Source organism: Mauremys mutica, chromosome 2 (genome assembly GCF_020497125.1).
Source record: "Mauremys mutica isolate MM-2020 ecotype Southern chromosome 2, ASM2049712v1, whole genome shotgun sequence".
NCBI lineage: Eukaryota > Metazoa > Chordata > Testudines > Geoemydidae > Mauremys > Mauremys mutica.
The window spans coordinates 104,237,277-104,254,109 of record NC_059073.1 but is presented as its reverse complement, the minus strand read 5'-3'; the positions used below and the strand labels follow the sequence as shown (position 1 = coordinate 104,254,109).

General features: G+C 39.8%; 1 protein-coding gene and 1 long non-coding RNA gene across 6 annotated transcripts in view; one reads left to right on the top strand and one right to left on the bottom strand.

Moving 5' to 3' along the window:
* Positions 1 to 12,939, bottom strand: part of LOC123363392 — a 29,577-nt gene extending 16,638 nt beyond the window's left edge. The window contains exon 1 of the long non-coding RNA XR_006576738.1: positions 12,801 to 12,939. This is a non-coding gene — a long non-coding RNA (uncharacterized LOC123363392). The remainder of the gene's footprint in view (positions 1 to 12,800) is intronic.
* Positions 1 to 15,580, top strand: part of LOC123363390 (myelin basic protein) — a 170,907-nt gene extending 155,327 nt beyond the window's left edge. For 2 of the 5 annotated variants that reach the window (XM_045004311.1, XM_045004312.1), the window contains exons 5-9: positions 3,411 to 3,515; positions 4,867 to 4,902; positions 5,565 to 5,597; positions 8,846 to 8,971; positions 12,837 to 15,580. In XM_045004311.1, the coding sequence (XP_044860246.1) occupies positions 3,411 to 3,515; positions 4,867 to 4,902; positions 5,565 to 5,597; positions 8,846 to 8,971; positions 12,837 to 12,893 (357 nt within the window). In that variant the 3' untranslated portion in view covers positions 12,894 to 15,580. The remainder of the gene's footprint in view (positions 1 to 3,410; positions 3,516 to 4,866; positions 4,903 to 5,564; positions 5,598 to 8,845; positions 8,972 to 12,836) is intronic. The other 3 variants (XM_045004314.1, XM_045004313.1, XM_045004315.1) reach the window with 3 other exon arrangements.
* Positions 15,581 to 16,833: the final 1,253 nt, after the last annotated feature.

Genomic DNA, 16,833 nt, shown 5'->3' with positions numbered 1-16,833 from the left:
GGACAACTTTCTCCTGCCAGGCACCAGAGATAGAGAAGAGTCATAACAGATTTAGTCTCTCACTTTTCGGACAGCGGGGATTTCTGACTGCTCCAAAATAATTTGCAAAGCCTCTCTAGGTCTTTCTGTTGCTCTTGAGCTTGGTGTCACATCTCTGGTGACTAGATCATAGACAGATTGTGTTGGTAGAGAGCAACTTCCTCAGCATCGTCTTGGCTTAGGATCTGACAGTGCCGTCATGTACTTTTCTATGAAAAAGAACTTTCACCTGGACTGTCACTCTTTCTGTGTGAGCATTTTAGAAGATTTACAGATCACATGCTTAGCGACAACAATAAAGACACTTACCATGAGTGTCCGTTAGGGGAATGGCACTCCCTTCCCCCACATAGAGGGGCATAATTTAAAGCCTGGGGAATCTCAGTTCTGCCATATCTCAACTAAAATCCTAATACACTAATTAAAACAGAAATAAAGTTAAAATGTAACTCTCTTCCTTTAAAAAAAAAAGGAGGTAATATTAGGGTTAAGTCTACACTATGAACTAGGAGTGTGATTTCCCTTGCTTGTGTACACATACTTGTGCTATCTTGACAAGAGCTAGCACAAGTATAAATAGCAGAGTGGCTGCAGCAGCACAAGTAGTGGCAGCGGAGGCATGGCTTAGCTGTGCTGAGTATGTACCCACCCATTTCAGGTGGATTAATACTTGGAACAGCTAAGCCAAGCCTCTGCTGCCACTACTTGTACTACCGTGGTTACGCTGCATGTGTACATAAGCAGCGGAATATCACATTTATCTTGTAGCATAAAGGCAGCCTAACACTGTTGAACACGAAAGCTACAATAAATAAAAAGTAACTATCCAAATTAACTAAATAAAATGGGGACACTATTGTTCTGGCTGTTCTGCCTAGGTCCAACCAAAGGAACTGAGCGGTGGATGGCATCACTGCGCTCTTTGTGTACTCGGGACAGGGAGTGCAAGGTTGTGAGGAGTGTGACCCCTACTGGACACTAAGAGTAAAAGTGTTCTGAACTACTGCGCTGGGGCATCCACACACCATGAGTGGGATCCACATTGCCGGTTTGGAAAAAAATAATCACTGTTTGACTGTGATCCTTTCTTTATTAGCTACAGATTTTAAAATAAATAACTTCCTCCCTGACCTCTAATCTCAAATGCCCTTCATATATTCTGTTTTCATTCTTCCTCTCTTTGCATATGAAAAGTTTGCAGTAGAATAATAACCACTTTATCTTCAGTAACATAGCAGTAGAGGCAACTGCAACGTCACCTGCAACACTAGCCAGGGAAAAATAAGAGAAAGGAGGTTCATGGAAGCGGTGTCCCAAAAACAAAGAAAAGTTTAATTTGGAACATGTTCTGAAAACAGCAATCAACCCAACAAATACGACCACCTATATTTGTATGCTGCTATCCTGTTGGTTTAAAAAAAAAAAGTCATGTGAGCTAAAACTGGACATTCTAACAACATCGTCATAGCCTTAAGTAGGCCATTTTTCATTCACTGCTACCCGTTATTTTTCTGTCACCCCGTAATATGAATCCATAGCTCTGGCTATCATCTAAAAAGTGGAAAAGTAAAGCTAATTGTGGGAGGAAGTGCAGGATGATTGCATAATGTTATAAAAATCGCATAGTCCCAATAAAATCCATTAAAGTCCTACTTTTTAAGTGGTATAATCATATACACCATCGGCACGGGGAGAGCAAACCTAATAAATATTGAGCTGAACTTTCCTGCAATAACTAATTTGAAACTCGTTTTTCCTAAGGATTAGATTACATGCAATACACATCATTATAGCAAGAGGAACAATGCTTTTTATTTTCATTCAGATTTAAAAAAAAAAAACTCCCAGCCCTGATAGGTTGGGTGATCTTTGGCAAACAACAACTATGGGCCAAGACTTTTAAAGATACTTTGGCAACTAAAGATGCAGATAGGTGCCTAGTGGGATTTTCAAAAGTGCCCATTCATCCCCATTAGGAGTTAGACAGCTAGGTGTTTTTGAAAATCCCACTAGGTGCTTATCTGCATATTTAGGTGTCGAAATATCTTTAAAAGTCTGGCCCAGAGTGGTTAAGTTATTTGTCAAAGATCATACAATCAGTCAGCAGCAGGGCTGGGGATAAAACTCAGGAGTTGGGTCCATGTCCAGTGCTTTGACAAGTAGATTACCTTGTCTCATTAGATAGGTTATATAGAAAGGTTGTGTGTTTTGCAGTTAGTGACAAATAAAATCAGAGTTAATTCATTTAATTGTCTATCTTTTCATATTATTTTAGAGAGACTACTTTTTTTCACTGCACAGATATGCTTGATCTTAAGTGAGTAGCAAGAAATGTACCATCCTTTATCGCCACTAGATATTCAGGGAAGTAGTCATATTTGGTGGGACCTTTATGTCACCTTCTTTTCAGGGTTTTCTCTATTCCCTGGTGATTTAGTTTGGTTCTGTTGGAGTTTCTGGTGTGGCCTTTGGATATTATGTTTATCAAGAAGGAAAGCTGTACCTTCTACTGTTCATTAATTTAACATTGATCAGTCACATCTAACTATCCTTATTTCCATCCTTGTGATACTAATGCAAGATGTAGCACCAATTGCACATAACGGAGCAGACACCATTTTCACATTTATCACAGGTAACTGTGTTGTGCTAATTAGTCTCTATGAATTTAATAGCCTTGTTCGCTCTTGTTCTGCCTCTGGTTTTTGGATTTTTCTCATCATCACGTGAAGCACTGCTGAGGCGACATAGTGCCATCAGTTGCACTTAAGTCTCCTCAGCCTCAAATAGAGCTGCTCTTTCATTGACAGACTGTTCGAAATTTGTGCTGCACATTAGAAATGAAAAGAGGTGCTACTCTGCTCATTACTGCTGTGGCACAGAGATTGACTCCAAGACCTAAGAAGCCTTTTTCCACCTCAGTTCCCACCTCTAATTTTATGATTCCACTTATAAGGAAAGCAAATATTTAACTTCTGTTACTGAACCACCTCAGCCTAACACTGGCGATATTGGACTTAATAATGTTAAAGGTAGGGGTGTGTGTGTGTGTGTGTGTGTGTGTTTGTTAAAGGTAGGTGTGTGTGTGTGTGTGTGTATACAAACACACACACTCACTCAGATATGGACACAAGATGCATATGTATTACTTAACTGTGCTGTTCTATAAAGAGTGCATGGGCTTTTATAGCACTAAAGACATTGGATCATAAACTCTGTAGATTTCTTGTGTGTTTTACTGTCAGTTTTTTTCCCCTTTTCTTTTAGTTTTATTCTGAGAGCATGTCTCTTGGTGTATTTTCTTTTCAAACGGTCATCATTTATCTTGGTCTTCTCAGTGCACTTACTAATATATCCACCCTGCATTTCAGGACATACATGCAGCCAGAGCTAGCCATGTAGGTTCCATGCCCCAAAGGTCTCAGCATGGGCGGCCTGGTGATGACAACCCAGTAGTCCATTTCTTCAAGAACATCGTAAGTTTCTCCTTCCCTTTATGGTTCTCTAGCAGAGTTAAATGTAATTTGAGATTCAATGGCAGCTAAACAGTACCTGAAGGTTATCCATTTTGTTGCAATTGAGACTGTAGATAAAATGTTCTGTCTCTGCCTTTGAGGGAATAATTATATTTTGATATCCAAATTATTTTACTTTGATATTACAACTTCTAGTTTCGTGTAGCAAAAATTTTTTGGATGGAAGTGGGTGAGTCTTCCATTAATGTGCTCAATTTCCAACATTAATCACTGATACTATTAAACAGCTTTACCATTTGCAAGTTCTTTATTTGCCTTTCTTGAAATAAGGCACGTTCACATTTTTGTTTTGTTTAAAAAAGGTCAGTGGTGCTTAAGGCATAGTCCATTTAAAATAGCACTTACTAGATTTAATAAATTAATTCTATTCTAAGAGAGAAGCTAGACTCAGGCATTTCTTTTCAAGGCCTAAACAAAAAAAGCCCAGATTTGATTCCCTTCCTGAGTGATGTTATTTGAGGAGAAGGATTTTCTTCAGCTTTGAACCTGGATATCTTCATACGAATATGAAAAAAAAGAGAAAACCCACACACAAAATCAGAGAAACAACTATAGAGCTGTATCTCCCTCAAACATTCTACGAAATGGTATCCCTGAGTACTGTGCAAAGATATCATCAAAAACTTTGCTGCCTGAGCCTAATAATACTTGAAAGCACTTCAGAATGCTTCCCACTAGAGAGGTCACCTCAAATGTATCACAGCTGTGAAATGATCACTGGCACCACAGATAATCCCTTTTCTCTTCTTCATGCTCTTTGAAGCAGACCTTTCCATCTACTGAGGCCCAAAAGTGGGACAAAGACCCAAAAGACAGACGTGAGAAAGATAATATTGCAAGAAACCTTAAACAGCATAGGCAAATGGATTTGGATTAATTAATACTAATTCTATTAATATCAGCTCCACCAGATCAACATTCCTGGTGTTAATATTTTCAGTCAGGAAAGGAAGGTACCACCAATGTGTTGCAGGATGGAGAAAAATTCATACCTAAAATGACGAACATATAGTGCGTGCACTTAAAAAGTTCATTCCAATCCTAAACATATTATTGGCTCTAATATATTTTTCATTTTTTATGATGGGGAATACCCATAAAACTGGAATTAACTTTTAAAAATATGTCCACTGTATATTCTATTGAGAAAGCTGAAAGGTATTCTTACAGCAATGTGAAGGTAGATGAAATCAGACATTATCCAAATTATAGGATGAAGAACAAACCTTTGATGGTTGTACTGGATCTATTGCTGCTGGTGTTTTATAATTTTTTTTCTATTGTTCTGTAGGTGTCACCTAGGACACCACCCCCAGTGCAGGCAAAGGTAAGTGTATTCCCCAAGATCCCATCTAATTATTGTGGTTAAATATGTACCTGTTCATCTGGCCATTTTAGTTTACCCAGTGTTTAGAACAGGGGAGTAAGAGTCAGGAGACCTGAGCTCTATTCCCGATTTTAACAATGACTTCCTGCGTGACCCCAGGTTAGCCATCTGTAAAATGACAATAATATTGCTTGCCCACTGATCTAAAGCATGTTGAGATTCTTTCATAAAAGCTGATAATTAAATGTAAAATATTATTCATAATATTTTAAAACATATTCTTCAGCCAAACCCTGAGAATATCTATAAGTAGCTGGTGAAATTACAAGAAGATCCATGTGGTTAATTGTAAGTAAATTGAGTTGTTAAACCAAAGCTGGTAAATAAATTTTGCAAATAATTCTAATTGTGAATTTTGTCTTTTTTTTCCATTCAAATAATCATTTAAGAAACTTTTTGTATTATTTAATTAACTTTATAGATCAAATAATATAAATTGTGAATGTTGGTTTTAATAGAATGACTGTTCACAAATGTATGCGTCTATTATTTGACCAGCTCTGTTCGCTGTTTCTCTTTTTTCTTTTCTCTCTCACGTATCTTGAACATCCTTTGTTTCATGGTGATCATCATATCACTGTTTCTGTTTCTTACATATGCAGGGGAGAGGATTATCCCTCGCCAGATTTAGCTGGGTAGGTGATGAATGTGCTTTCATTCACAGCCATTTTGGTCTACCAAGGCCAAAGTATATCTTTTACCATTGCCTTTCGAGCCGCTGCAGCAACTTGACATTCATGTTTCGGTCTTGATTTTGGTGTTTGTTTTGCTTTATTCCTTTTGATCCACTTTCCCCCTCCTACACAGCAGTTTGTTTATGGTCGTAATTTTGTTGCTTGCTCTTTTCCAGAAGCTTGTCAACCTTACAGTGATATAATCTCTTTTGCTTTAGCACAAATGGAGCACGTCTGCTGCATGGCAAAACTACCTCTTTTCCTTTAAGGCTCCTGGAAGACTTAACTGCTTTGTCTTTTCTTTTTGCGGGGAGGGGAAGAATTAGGGATAGGGTTGAAAGAGCTGGGGAACTTTTTACATAAGCCTGATTTTTCTATATGCTAATATTGTCTCTGGTATGTACATTTTGGTCATATGTTTTTGCAGTCCCTTTTAAAAAGAAGAGATCAATATTACTGCTTATTATGTAGGCTCTTTCTACAGTTATGTTTTAAAACACGGACAGTGTTGAGTAGCAGAGATGCACAGTTATCTCACAGCTAACTAAATCCTATTTTCTGCTTCACTACAGCTTGCATTACACACACAGGCAGATTATTATAGTGTCTTAAATGGTATATTAAAGCTTCTAAAATGCTAAAGGTTTCTATCAGTATAGTTATTTCCTAGAACACAAAAGTTATTGTGTCAAAAATCCGGGGTTTTGTGTTCTTTTTGCTCATAACATGGTAGAAATCATTTAATCAATGGCATGGCCGAAGAGTCTAATGTGTGAATTCTTAAAATCACACTGTCAAGAGTTTTCTCTAAGGTTTTTCTTATTTATTTTTGAAATTCTCCATTAGGCTTAAATCCTGGAGCTAATACTCAAATAACACTCCCCTTGAAGTCAGTAATATATGGGAATTTTGAAGGACTAAGTTTTGGTTTTGGAAAGCCCAATCCTCAATTTCCACCTACAATGTAAGAAGGTGAATGGGAGTGAAGGGCATTCAACACTTCGCAACATCAGGCTCAATATTTGTAACAGCCTATTAAAAGACTGAAAAAAAACCCAGTTCTTTTGCTAATTACTTTGCCTTCCATTTGACAAACAATTTATATAGTTTTTTATTTTATTGCTTCTGTTCTTGTAGTAGGAACAAAATCTTGAAAGAGGCTGAGCATCAGGTGAAAGTGTGCTCAGTCCTTTCACAAGAAGGTCCTAGCTAACTCAAGTGTTGGTGATGTTCTTCACCACACAGAATTGGGCCCACTGCGATAGGACTGGTGGGGTCAGCAGAAACATTAATCGCTTTGGCAACACAGCAGTGGACTTCCCAGCTGTTGGGTATGGCATTCTCTCTAAAACATTAAATCTAGATGGCAGTGGCTCTGTTTGCATGACTCCCACTGAAGCCAATGCAAGTTCTGAAGGGCTGCATCATCAGGTTCACACAGTAACGCAACTGAGAGCTGAGAGTATTAAAAAAGTGCAGAACTGAATCCAGAGCAGGCCAAACCTGTTGAGATGAAGTGGCATTTTGCCACTAACATCAGTGCAAGCATGATCAAGCCCAATGACTTCGGGGAAACTGCTGCTACAGAATATGGGATTTAATAAAAGTTAAGAGATTTAGAAACGAAGGATATTCCTTGCCAAGTTTATAACAATTTCAAACTAGGTCATCTTGGCAGCAACTCTTATACACAAATAAGTTCAGATAGTAATTTCTACCTTCTTTATTAACTTGATCGATAGCTGTAATTTTGTATCTGAACAGACCTGTGAATGTATTTATTCTACTTTATTGTTTAACAACAAAAGGCTATCTGAATGGATCAAATACAAAGTTGGCTCTTAGAACAGAGAGAAAAATCAAGAAAGCAGGATTCCGTATCAACTTCACTCGTGCTTTGTGAATGAATTAGGGATGCAAAATTGCCAACACACTCTCACTGTCCTTTGATTATCTGTCTCTTGCCTTTCAACTATCTTTTAGACAGACCTTGCTACTTCCTTTGCTCCAGAACAGGTTTTCTCAAATTATGAGGTTTCCCCCTTGGGGAGGCTTCAACCTATTTCAGAAGATGTACACTGAAAATCAGGGAAGAGGGTATTCTTTTTTCCATTTCTTATAGGAATTATTACTGAGGACTCCGCAAAAGCAGACCTGTTTGTTGAAGGGCAATTGGGTAGTTCAGGAGACAGGATAACAAATTAGGACTTTTTTTTCCCCCCTTACTGCTGTGCTACTCATTTGATTCCAGGTTGACTCCGAAAATCTTTACTATTTGGCACCTTGTGAACTGATTTGATGGTCTCTCAATGGATACATTTTCTCATCACATTTGGCAGCAGGAGAGTATCGATAGTTTCCATAAACAGGCCAGTGAGTGATTAGGCATGGACAGTGAATTACACTATAGCTTGCACCTGGAGGTATCTAGTGCCTAGGACTTTCAATCTGGTAATTTTAATAAGCATTAAATTCATTAAAATAGTAATTTAAAAAAAATCCAAGTTTACAGTTCTATTTTTGCTGAGCCTAAAGTGGAAATTACTCAGCAAAAAAGTAAACTGCTGCCCGGGATTGCCACCAAAAATCACAACTTGTAAACAATGTCTTCAACAAGAGGTTGGTGGGAGGTGTCTATCCCTAGCTGTATAAGGGTACAATGTTTGAGAAACTCTGTTCTAGTATTCCTCTTCCTCCTCAGGCAGTTACTTTGTAATAAAACAAAATGACTTTCACAAGCAACTTTTTTTCACCAGTGATCTTAGTACTTAAGTGTAAGTGTTTGAAAAGCTCTTGAAAATGTAATGTATACTTTTAGGAGAAATTCAGCTGCATGTAAAATCTCCATCTTGATCAAGAGATTTTTGTTCTTCCTACCCTTTTGTGCTATTTGGTATAATTTTCTAAAGGGGATAAAACATTTTTAAGTCAATAGGTTTCTTTTTCAAGACTCACAGTTGTATTCTTCCTTTTTCATTTTCCCTTTACATTACACATTTGACAGTACAACATTCCTGTTCTGATTATTGATTTCTCTGTTACAGACCAAAGTTTGGGACTCAGATTTCCATGTTGTTCACTATTTAGAATTTTTTTCCTCCCACACTTTCAACTACTTGACTAAGTTGAAAGCATTACATTCCAGCAGTCGCAAATGAAGGTAACTGGTGTGAACAACACACCTGAGATATCTGTGATCTCTCTTCTAGGGAGGTGAAGGACACAAGCCAGGGTATGGAGGAAGTGGCAAATTCTCCGAGCATAAATCTGCTTATAAGGGACATAAGGGATCATACCATGATGGCCAGGGCACTCTTTCCAAAATCTTTAAACTGGTAAAGTACAAGTAAACTTACAATAAGTGAAAAATTGAGTCTACAAAAAAAAGCATAAATGCCTCTCTAGATCAATCTATTTAATATCAGTCACATTCAAATATTCTTGAGTAAAACCTGTCTTGAGTTACAAAAAAAATTGAGCAGATACTATGTTTGTATGAAACCAAGTTGTGCTTGACATTGTTTTATATACCACATTCACAACTGAACTCCAATAGAAATGTACTGATTTCTGATTTGATTGATCATGCTAATCAAAAGTCAGGGGATCAAATCCTGCTCTCATTGGTGTAAGTGTGGGAGTCCTCCTTAGATATCAATGAAGTTACTTTGGATTTACATCAGAATATCTAAGAGTAGAATTTGGCCCCAAATTTTCTTCTCTGCAACAATAGTAAAAACATATTTGTAATATGCCCCAAGATTAACTATCTCTGGGTCCCTAACAAACATTTAGAATAAAAATAAAAAGGCAGTGTATGGCCAAATAGTTTCCAAAGAAGGGCGGAGGGAAGACAAATGAAAAATCTAAACTGATTACATCCATATCCAAACAAAACATAATATGAGACCTTCATTTTTGTTCCTCTAAGGCCAGACACAATGATTTCCCACTACTAGTGTTGTGTTCTTAGTAAATAATGCAATCAGCAGTGAGGCTACTTTCCAGATGGAAAGTAGAAAAATGAATCATTTCCATCTCTAGCATATCCTCCAAGAACAGACACAGCAGCACTTTCACCAGTAGTCATAATTGAAATAAGCCTACATAAGCCAATAAAGAGATAAATATGTATGTCTGCTTTAGTGCAAGATAGTACATAGACGTGTGGCACTATGAAGAGAAGTTTTAATTCCTCTGTGGTGCATGATAGGGTATGTCTACACTACGGGATTATTCCGGTTTTACAGAAACTGTTTTTTTAAAACAGATTGCATAAAGTCGAGTGCACGCGGCCACACTAAGCACATTAATTCGGCAGTGTGTGTCCATGTACTGAGGTAGCGTCAATTTCCAGAGCGTTGCACTGTGGGTAGCTATCCCATAGTTCCCGCACTCTCCCCTGCCCATTGGAATTCTGGGTTGAGATCACAATGCATGATGGAGCAAAAACAGTGTCGCAGGTGATTCTGGGTAAATGTCATCACTCAATCCTTCCTCCATGAAAGCAACAGCAATCATTTTGCGCCCTTTTTCTCTGGATTGCCCTGGCAGACGCCATAGCATGGTAACCATGGAGGCCGTTTAGCCTTTTTTCACTGTCACCATGAGTGTACTGGATGCTGCTGACAGACACGGTACTGCAGTGCTACCCATCAGCATTCATTTGCCTTTGCAAGGTAGCAGAGAGGGTTACTAGCCCTATTGCACCATCTGCTGCTTTGGAAATTGGCGATGACTGTTACCAGTCATATTGTACTGTCTGCTGCTGTCATGGGTGCTCCTGGCTGGCCTCACTGAGGTCGGCCGGGGGCGCATGGACAAAAATGGGAATGACTTCCCAGGTCATTCCCTTCTTTATGTTTGGTCTAAAAATAGAGTCAGTCCTGCCTAGAATATGGGGCAAGTCTACTAGAGAACCAGAGAGCACAGCCACTCCAGGTCAGAGCCCCAGATATCCCGCAGAAATGATGAGCTGCATGCCATTCTAGGGGGTGCCCCTGCAACAACCCCACCCGTTGCTCCTCTCCTCCCACACCCCTCTTGGGCTACCATGGCAGTTATCCCCCACATTTGTGTGATGAAGTAATAAAGAATGCAGGAATAAGAAACACTGACTTTTTAGTGAGATAAAATGGGGGGGGAGGCAGCCTCCAGCTGCTATGATATTCCAGGCAGGACATCTCCATTACTCATTAAAGGGTGTGGGGGGGGGAGAGGATCTCAGCCTCCAGCTGCTATGATGAGGACGGTTACCAGCCCTATTGCCAGGACTGAATCTCCAGGACACAAAGCTTAAAGAAGGGAATGACCAGGAGTCATTCCCATTTTTGCCCAGGCGCCCCCGGCTGACCTCACCGAGGCCAGCCAGGAGCACACACAGGATGATGATGAGGACGGCAATCAGTCATATTGTACCATACCGTCTGCCACCGGGGAGGGGAGGGGAGAGGAGAGGCTGCTGCTGTTTAGCGCTGCAGCACCCCGTCTACCAGCAGCATCCAGTGGACATACGGTGACATTGAAAAGAGGCGAGAAACAATTTTTTCCCCCTTTTCTTTGGGGGGGGAGGAGGGAAGGGTAAATTGATGACATATTCCCTGAACCACTGGTGACAATGTTTTTGAGGCATTGGGAGCTCAGCCAAGAATGCAAATGCTTTTCAGAGACTGCAGGAACTGTGGGGTAGCTCGAGTCCTCAGTCCCCCCTCCCTCTCTCCATGAGCGTCCATTTGATTCTTTGGCTTTCCGTTACGCTTGTCACACAGCACTGTGTTGAGTCCCTGCTGTGGCCTCTGTCTATCATAGCCTGGAGATTTTTTCAAATGCTTTGGCATTTCGTCTTCTGGAATGGAACTCTGATAGAACAGATTTGTCTCCCCATACAGCGATCAGATCTAGTATCTGCCGTACGGTCCATGCTGGAGCTCTTTTTGGATTTGGGACTGCATGGCCACCCGTGCTGATCAGCGCTCCATGCTGGGCAAACAGGAAATGAAATTCAAAAGTTTGCGGGGCTTTTCCTGTCTACCTGGCCAGTGCATCTGAGTTCAGATTGCTTTCCAGAGCGGTCACAATGGTGCACTGTGGGATACCGCCCGGAGGCCAATACTGTCGAATTGCGGCCACACTAACCCTAATCCGACATGGCAATACCGATTTCAGCGCTACTCCCCTCGTCGGGGAGGAGTACAGAAATCGGTTTTAAGAGCCCTTTATATCGATATAAAGGGCTTCGTTGTGTGGACAGGTGCAGGGTTAAATCGGTTTAACACTGCTAAATTCGGTATAAATGCGTAGTGTAGACCAGGCCATAGTTTTTGACTTGGAAGGAGCTTTAAGGAAAGTAATGAGGTGCTATACATGTCTAGGGAAAGCCAAAAGAAGCATTCACAGTTGGAGTCTGATTTTCATATTGGCCCCAATCTGCCCCCTCTGTTCCCCCCCCCACACACACTTGTGTCATCACTTGCATAAGAACTGATAGATACAGTTAAGATTTTGTTATTCCCTTTCCTGTTAATTTGTTGTTTTCTAATTATATGCAAAATGGGCCAGATATTCAGCCTTCAACCTCATCCTTCCACAAACTTGTACCTATACTTTACAGGTGCTACCACTTGAGCTTGTCCTTTAAAAAGGCTCACAATTGTGCAATTGCAAGTGTTAATGTGGATTTTGTGGATGCAAATCCTTATACTCCGGCATGCTCAGCTATTAGGCTATTCACAGGGTATATGCCCATGTTATAACTTTTCCAAAGGGTGTGCACCTGCAAAATGCAGGGATAGCCCCAGGTCAAGTTTCTTTTTGTCACCGTCTTTACCAGCAATCTCAATTTCCCTGGCTTCATAATAACTTAATTAAGACTCCACTCACTGGAAACAAATTGTTATTACAAAAGTGCTAGCGATGGAGGTGCTTAATTAGAACAAACTCATCCTACTTGAAAATTCAATTATCAAAAGTGATCATCCCTTTGAAACAAAGCTGAAATTTCAAGCATTCAGTTAATTTAGTGATATAATACACAGGCTTATCTAAAGATAGTCACTAGAAACAATGGACTCTCGACTGTACTACCAGTTTATAATACTGGAATCTAGCTTTTTAGAATTAGAATGTGTGCGCGCGCACACACACGCACGCACACACGTACCATACCTTTCTAATCAAATTGATTTTATTCTTCTTTCACAGGGAGGATCTGGTTCCCGACCTGGATCACGGTCTGGTTCTCCAGTTGCTAGACGCTGAAGTTCTAAGACGTCATTCAAGGACCATGCACTCTGCTTCATAAGATAACTGCCTAAAATTTTAATAATAATTGCAAGAATTACATAGATAGAAACAATCTGTTACTTAATGTCATTTGAGTTGTGCATGCATTAGGATTATATAAACTTCTATTGGCAATCCCTGACCAACAGTTGAATGAATGAAACACACAAAGTAGCTTTATTTGCTATCTTCATTTTTAAAGTAAAATAGCAAGATCCCCCACTTTATTCATTCTTCTTCAGGATGTCCCAACTGCATGCTAGATTTTATTTATTTTTTCTCCAAGCCCCACAAGTCTTCTGATTTTTTTTCACTGAACACCACAATTGCAAATGCAGAACAACTGTCTTGGTTTTTGAGCACTGCCATTAAAGGATTTCTTAAACACTGCTGTAAAAACATGTGCAGAAGTTGCAAGGACTGTTTATCCGAACACTTTTTATTTGGGTTTATTTTTGTTTAATGTCACTTTTCTCAGAATATTTTACTTTTCATAACAGGATTAGGCAGTCATGGAAAGGCTTAATAAACTTTGGGAGTTCAAGGTATGTGAAATGTGGGAGAGGGCAGCTGTTACAGTATCAATGAGATGTAAAGCAATCGTAATAAGGAAATTCCTTATTTTTACAAATTGCTCATCACACCCAAGCCATTAGAATTAAGTGTGGCCGAGAGAGAGAGAGGGAGGATTTCAAACTTGGGTTAGACTAATGTCTTACAACAAAACACAAGGAACATTCCCAGAGAAGAAATATCTAAGATTGCACGTGACCACTGCATGTCACTGTTGCTCCATGCAGACACTGCTACAACAGCATTTCTTTAGCAGTTAAAGAATAAAACAAAAATAGTCTAATTTCTGAAAGAAATAAAGCCCTTCAGCATTGAGATTTCAGATAGTCCTGCACATCTTAAGTTAGAATTCTTACTAGTTTTCTTGTTACTGCAGCAGTGTTAAACTTGGTAAGCTTGTCTTATGACAAAATAGATGCCTTTAATGGCAGTGCACCAAAGCAAACTAGTAGTAAACTACTGTGAACATTTAACTGTTGCATTGTAGTTGCCTTATAGAAATTAAATCTAATTCATTAGTTAGCGTTTAACATTGTTCACAAATCTACTAAAATGTATACATGTGGCAATGGTATTCCAACCATATGTAGGAAAAAAGCTCTTCTGAATTGCACTATTTTATAACAAATGTTAATATTTTGTGAGATTACCCTCCTTTACTGATTCAGTGTTTTTTATTTTAGCATATACATTGTAGACTATATTTAATGCTAAGTTGGCACTCAGTTTCAGCTACATTACTAACTGTCAGGAGTAGCCAATGTTAATGCCAACTGACACATACCATGTGTTGTTAATTCTATTTTGTCTCTAAATCTACTGTAGATTTAAAGCACTGTCCATTAATATGCAGTGGTGAAAGATGAGAGGGTAGGAAAACATAGAAACAAAAGAAATGGAAAAACAACAAAATTGTTAAACACACACCTATTACATCTTCCTTATGCTATATTGTTGTCTGGCTATAACTGGAAGGACAGGAGATGGTGAATATGGTTTAACCAGGCTGCAATTTTATTAGATGTCAGGGACTACCCGTCAGATAAAAGTGTACAGTGCAGGTAACACCATGATCATTTCAATATTTTCCTGGGGACTTCTGCCAGCCCCCGACCTTTTTTTCCATCCTGATCCCCAGCCAGTCCATTGCTGGGACCTTACCATCATCCCACTCTCAAATGAGGGTTAAGGTGGGCTATAAAGAAAGATCCCAGTCATCGGCATGCCACCCCTCCCTCCCCTCAGCCCATTCCATTTCTTTAACAAACACCTCCTTTAAGTTGTTTATCAGACCATTTATATGATCACTGTATCCCTTCCCTGTGGAGTGCCTGCACTGGACATCTGCCCCATATTTACATAATGAGTTGCGACATCATAGCCTAACTTCCTTCCCTACTCACCATTACAACACCGCCACCCACCCACCCACCCCCCCGGCCACTGCCCTCCGGAACATGCTGTGAGGGATGCAAAAATCTCCCACTCCAGTTTGGCTAATCTGGTGGTGAGGGGGAAAATTCCTTCCCAGCCTCCCAAGAAAGGAGTGGCTAGTACAGTGCCCACTGTGATACTGACCAAACCTGCTTTTTTGCCACATCCAAGGTTGTGAGGCTGGGTGCTACTCCATCTGGTCCAGGGAAAAGGGTCTTCTGCTGGGCTTGCCCTTTATCAACTCCCCAGCTCTTCCTCATCCTGAGGGATGAGTCAGCATTGCAACACTGACCCACTCTGCTTTTGCAGCAGTATATGTGCCTCTCCCCCCTACTCCCCAAAAGTGAAATACCCCTTCCCCTGGCAAACTGGACCATGCTCCCCCCCACCCAAGCTGTGGTGCAGTCATTGGCTATGTGTATTTTTCTATATGTAGCTTCACTCAGATGTATACTCCACAACACAATAGTAAGTTTAATTTAAATGTGTACTATTCACAAAAGTGTAGGAATACAGCTTTTAAAAACATTCATTAGTGAAAGAAAATAATCAACTTGTAATGACATTTGGACCAGTTTGGCTTTTTTAAGCTTTATAGAATACTGTATGCATATGTGTATTTTTCTGTAAAATAACACTTTTGGTAACAGGTAAAAAATAGAATAAAAAATTAAATTAAAAAATATACCATCTCTGCATGAATTATGTGAAAACTATGTTGATTTTTAAAGACAGCCTTCAAATATACTTAATGAAAAGGTGTTTAAGGTGATTTCTGAAGGTAAATACTTTTTTTTTCCAAAATGTTGCTTCATGCTGTTTAACAAGACCTTCCCCTCCTCGCCAAAAAAAAAAACAACAAAAAAAACCCCAAACAAAACAAAAAAACCTTTTTCAAAGGCTGGTATACTTCTTGTTTTGCCTTCTCTGAAAATGAGACCATCAAGATATTTTTCATACATTTAAAAAATATGGTTTACCTCACTATTATAGATAATAGTTCTTTATAAGCTTGAGTCTGAAATCCACTTCCTCTTCTCTACGCATCACAAGAGACTGGGCATCTACACTACTTCCAAGCAAGGGGTTTTTAGTGGGATGGAAGAGACCAGGATATGAAAGTAGGCATGTGTCCACCCTTCATTCCACACATGGAGGGAGAAGTATAAGCCAAAAGAAATACAGCTACACTGGTGGCCATCAAGCAGCTCTACTGCCGCATCCTGATCTGGAAAAGAAGGGAGGATTCCTACCCTTTGTCATGGTCTACACCCTCACTTGAAACTGGGGGGTTTCAAAGTGAGGACCAGCATGTATTCCCCCACCCTAAAATCCTAGGGTAGGTCTCCTTCGCTGCCACCAGTCAGGTTAAAGTGTCTGACACACTGCCTGTCCCCCAAGCTTCCCCTGGGGAACCCAGATTCAAACCCCTTGAATCTCTACACACAGGGAAGCAGCCCACTTCCCCCCTCTCTCTCTCCTAGCCACTTTGGAGAGATATACACCGAGTCAAATCCTTGACTCAACACAAAGAGGGACTCACTTCCCCCCTCCCCTTCCCTAGTCCTGGAAAGAGATACCTGATTCAAACTGCTTGAATCAAACCCAGGAGGAACTGTCTCTTCCCCCCTCCCCTTCCCCTGAATTTCCACAGAAGAAGGAATTAACCAAGTCCAAAGAAAAGAAAAGAATGTATTAAGAGAACAAAAAGAAAATACAGAATCTCTATGAGCCCAAGCTGGACACTCATAGGGGATAACCGTATCAATCTCTGGAGAGAATTCCCCCTCCCCCTTTCTCAGTAAAAGCAATATCAGCAAACAGGAATAAAGCATTTCCTTTAGCAAACACACAATTGCAAATGTAGAAAACAACTTAAAAGACTAATTCGCCTTTCTAATTAATACTC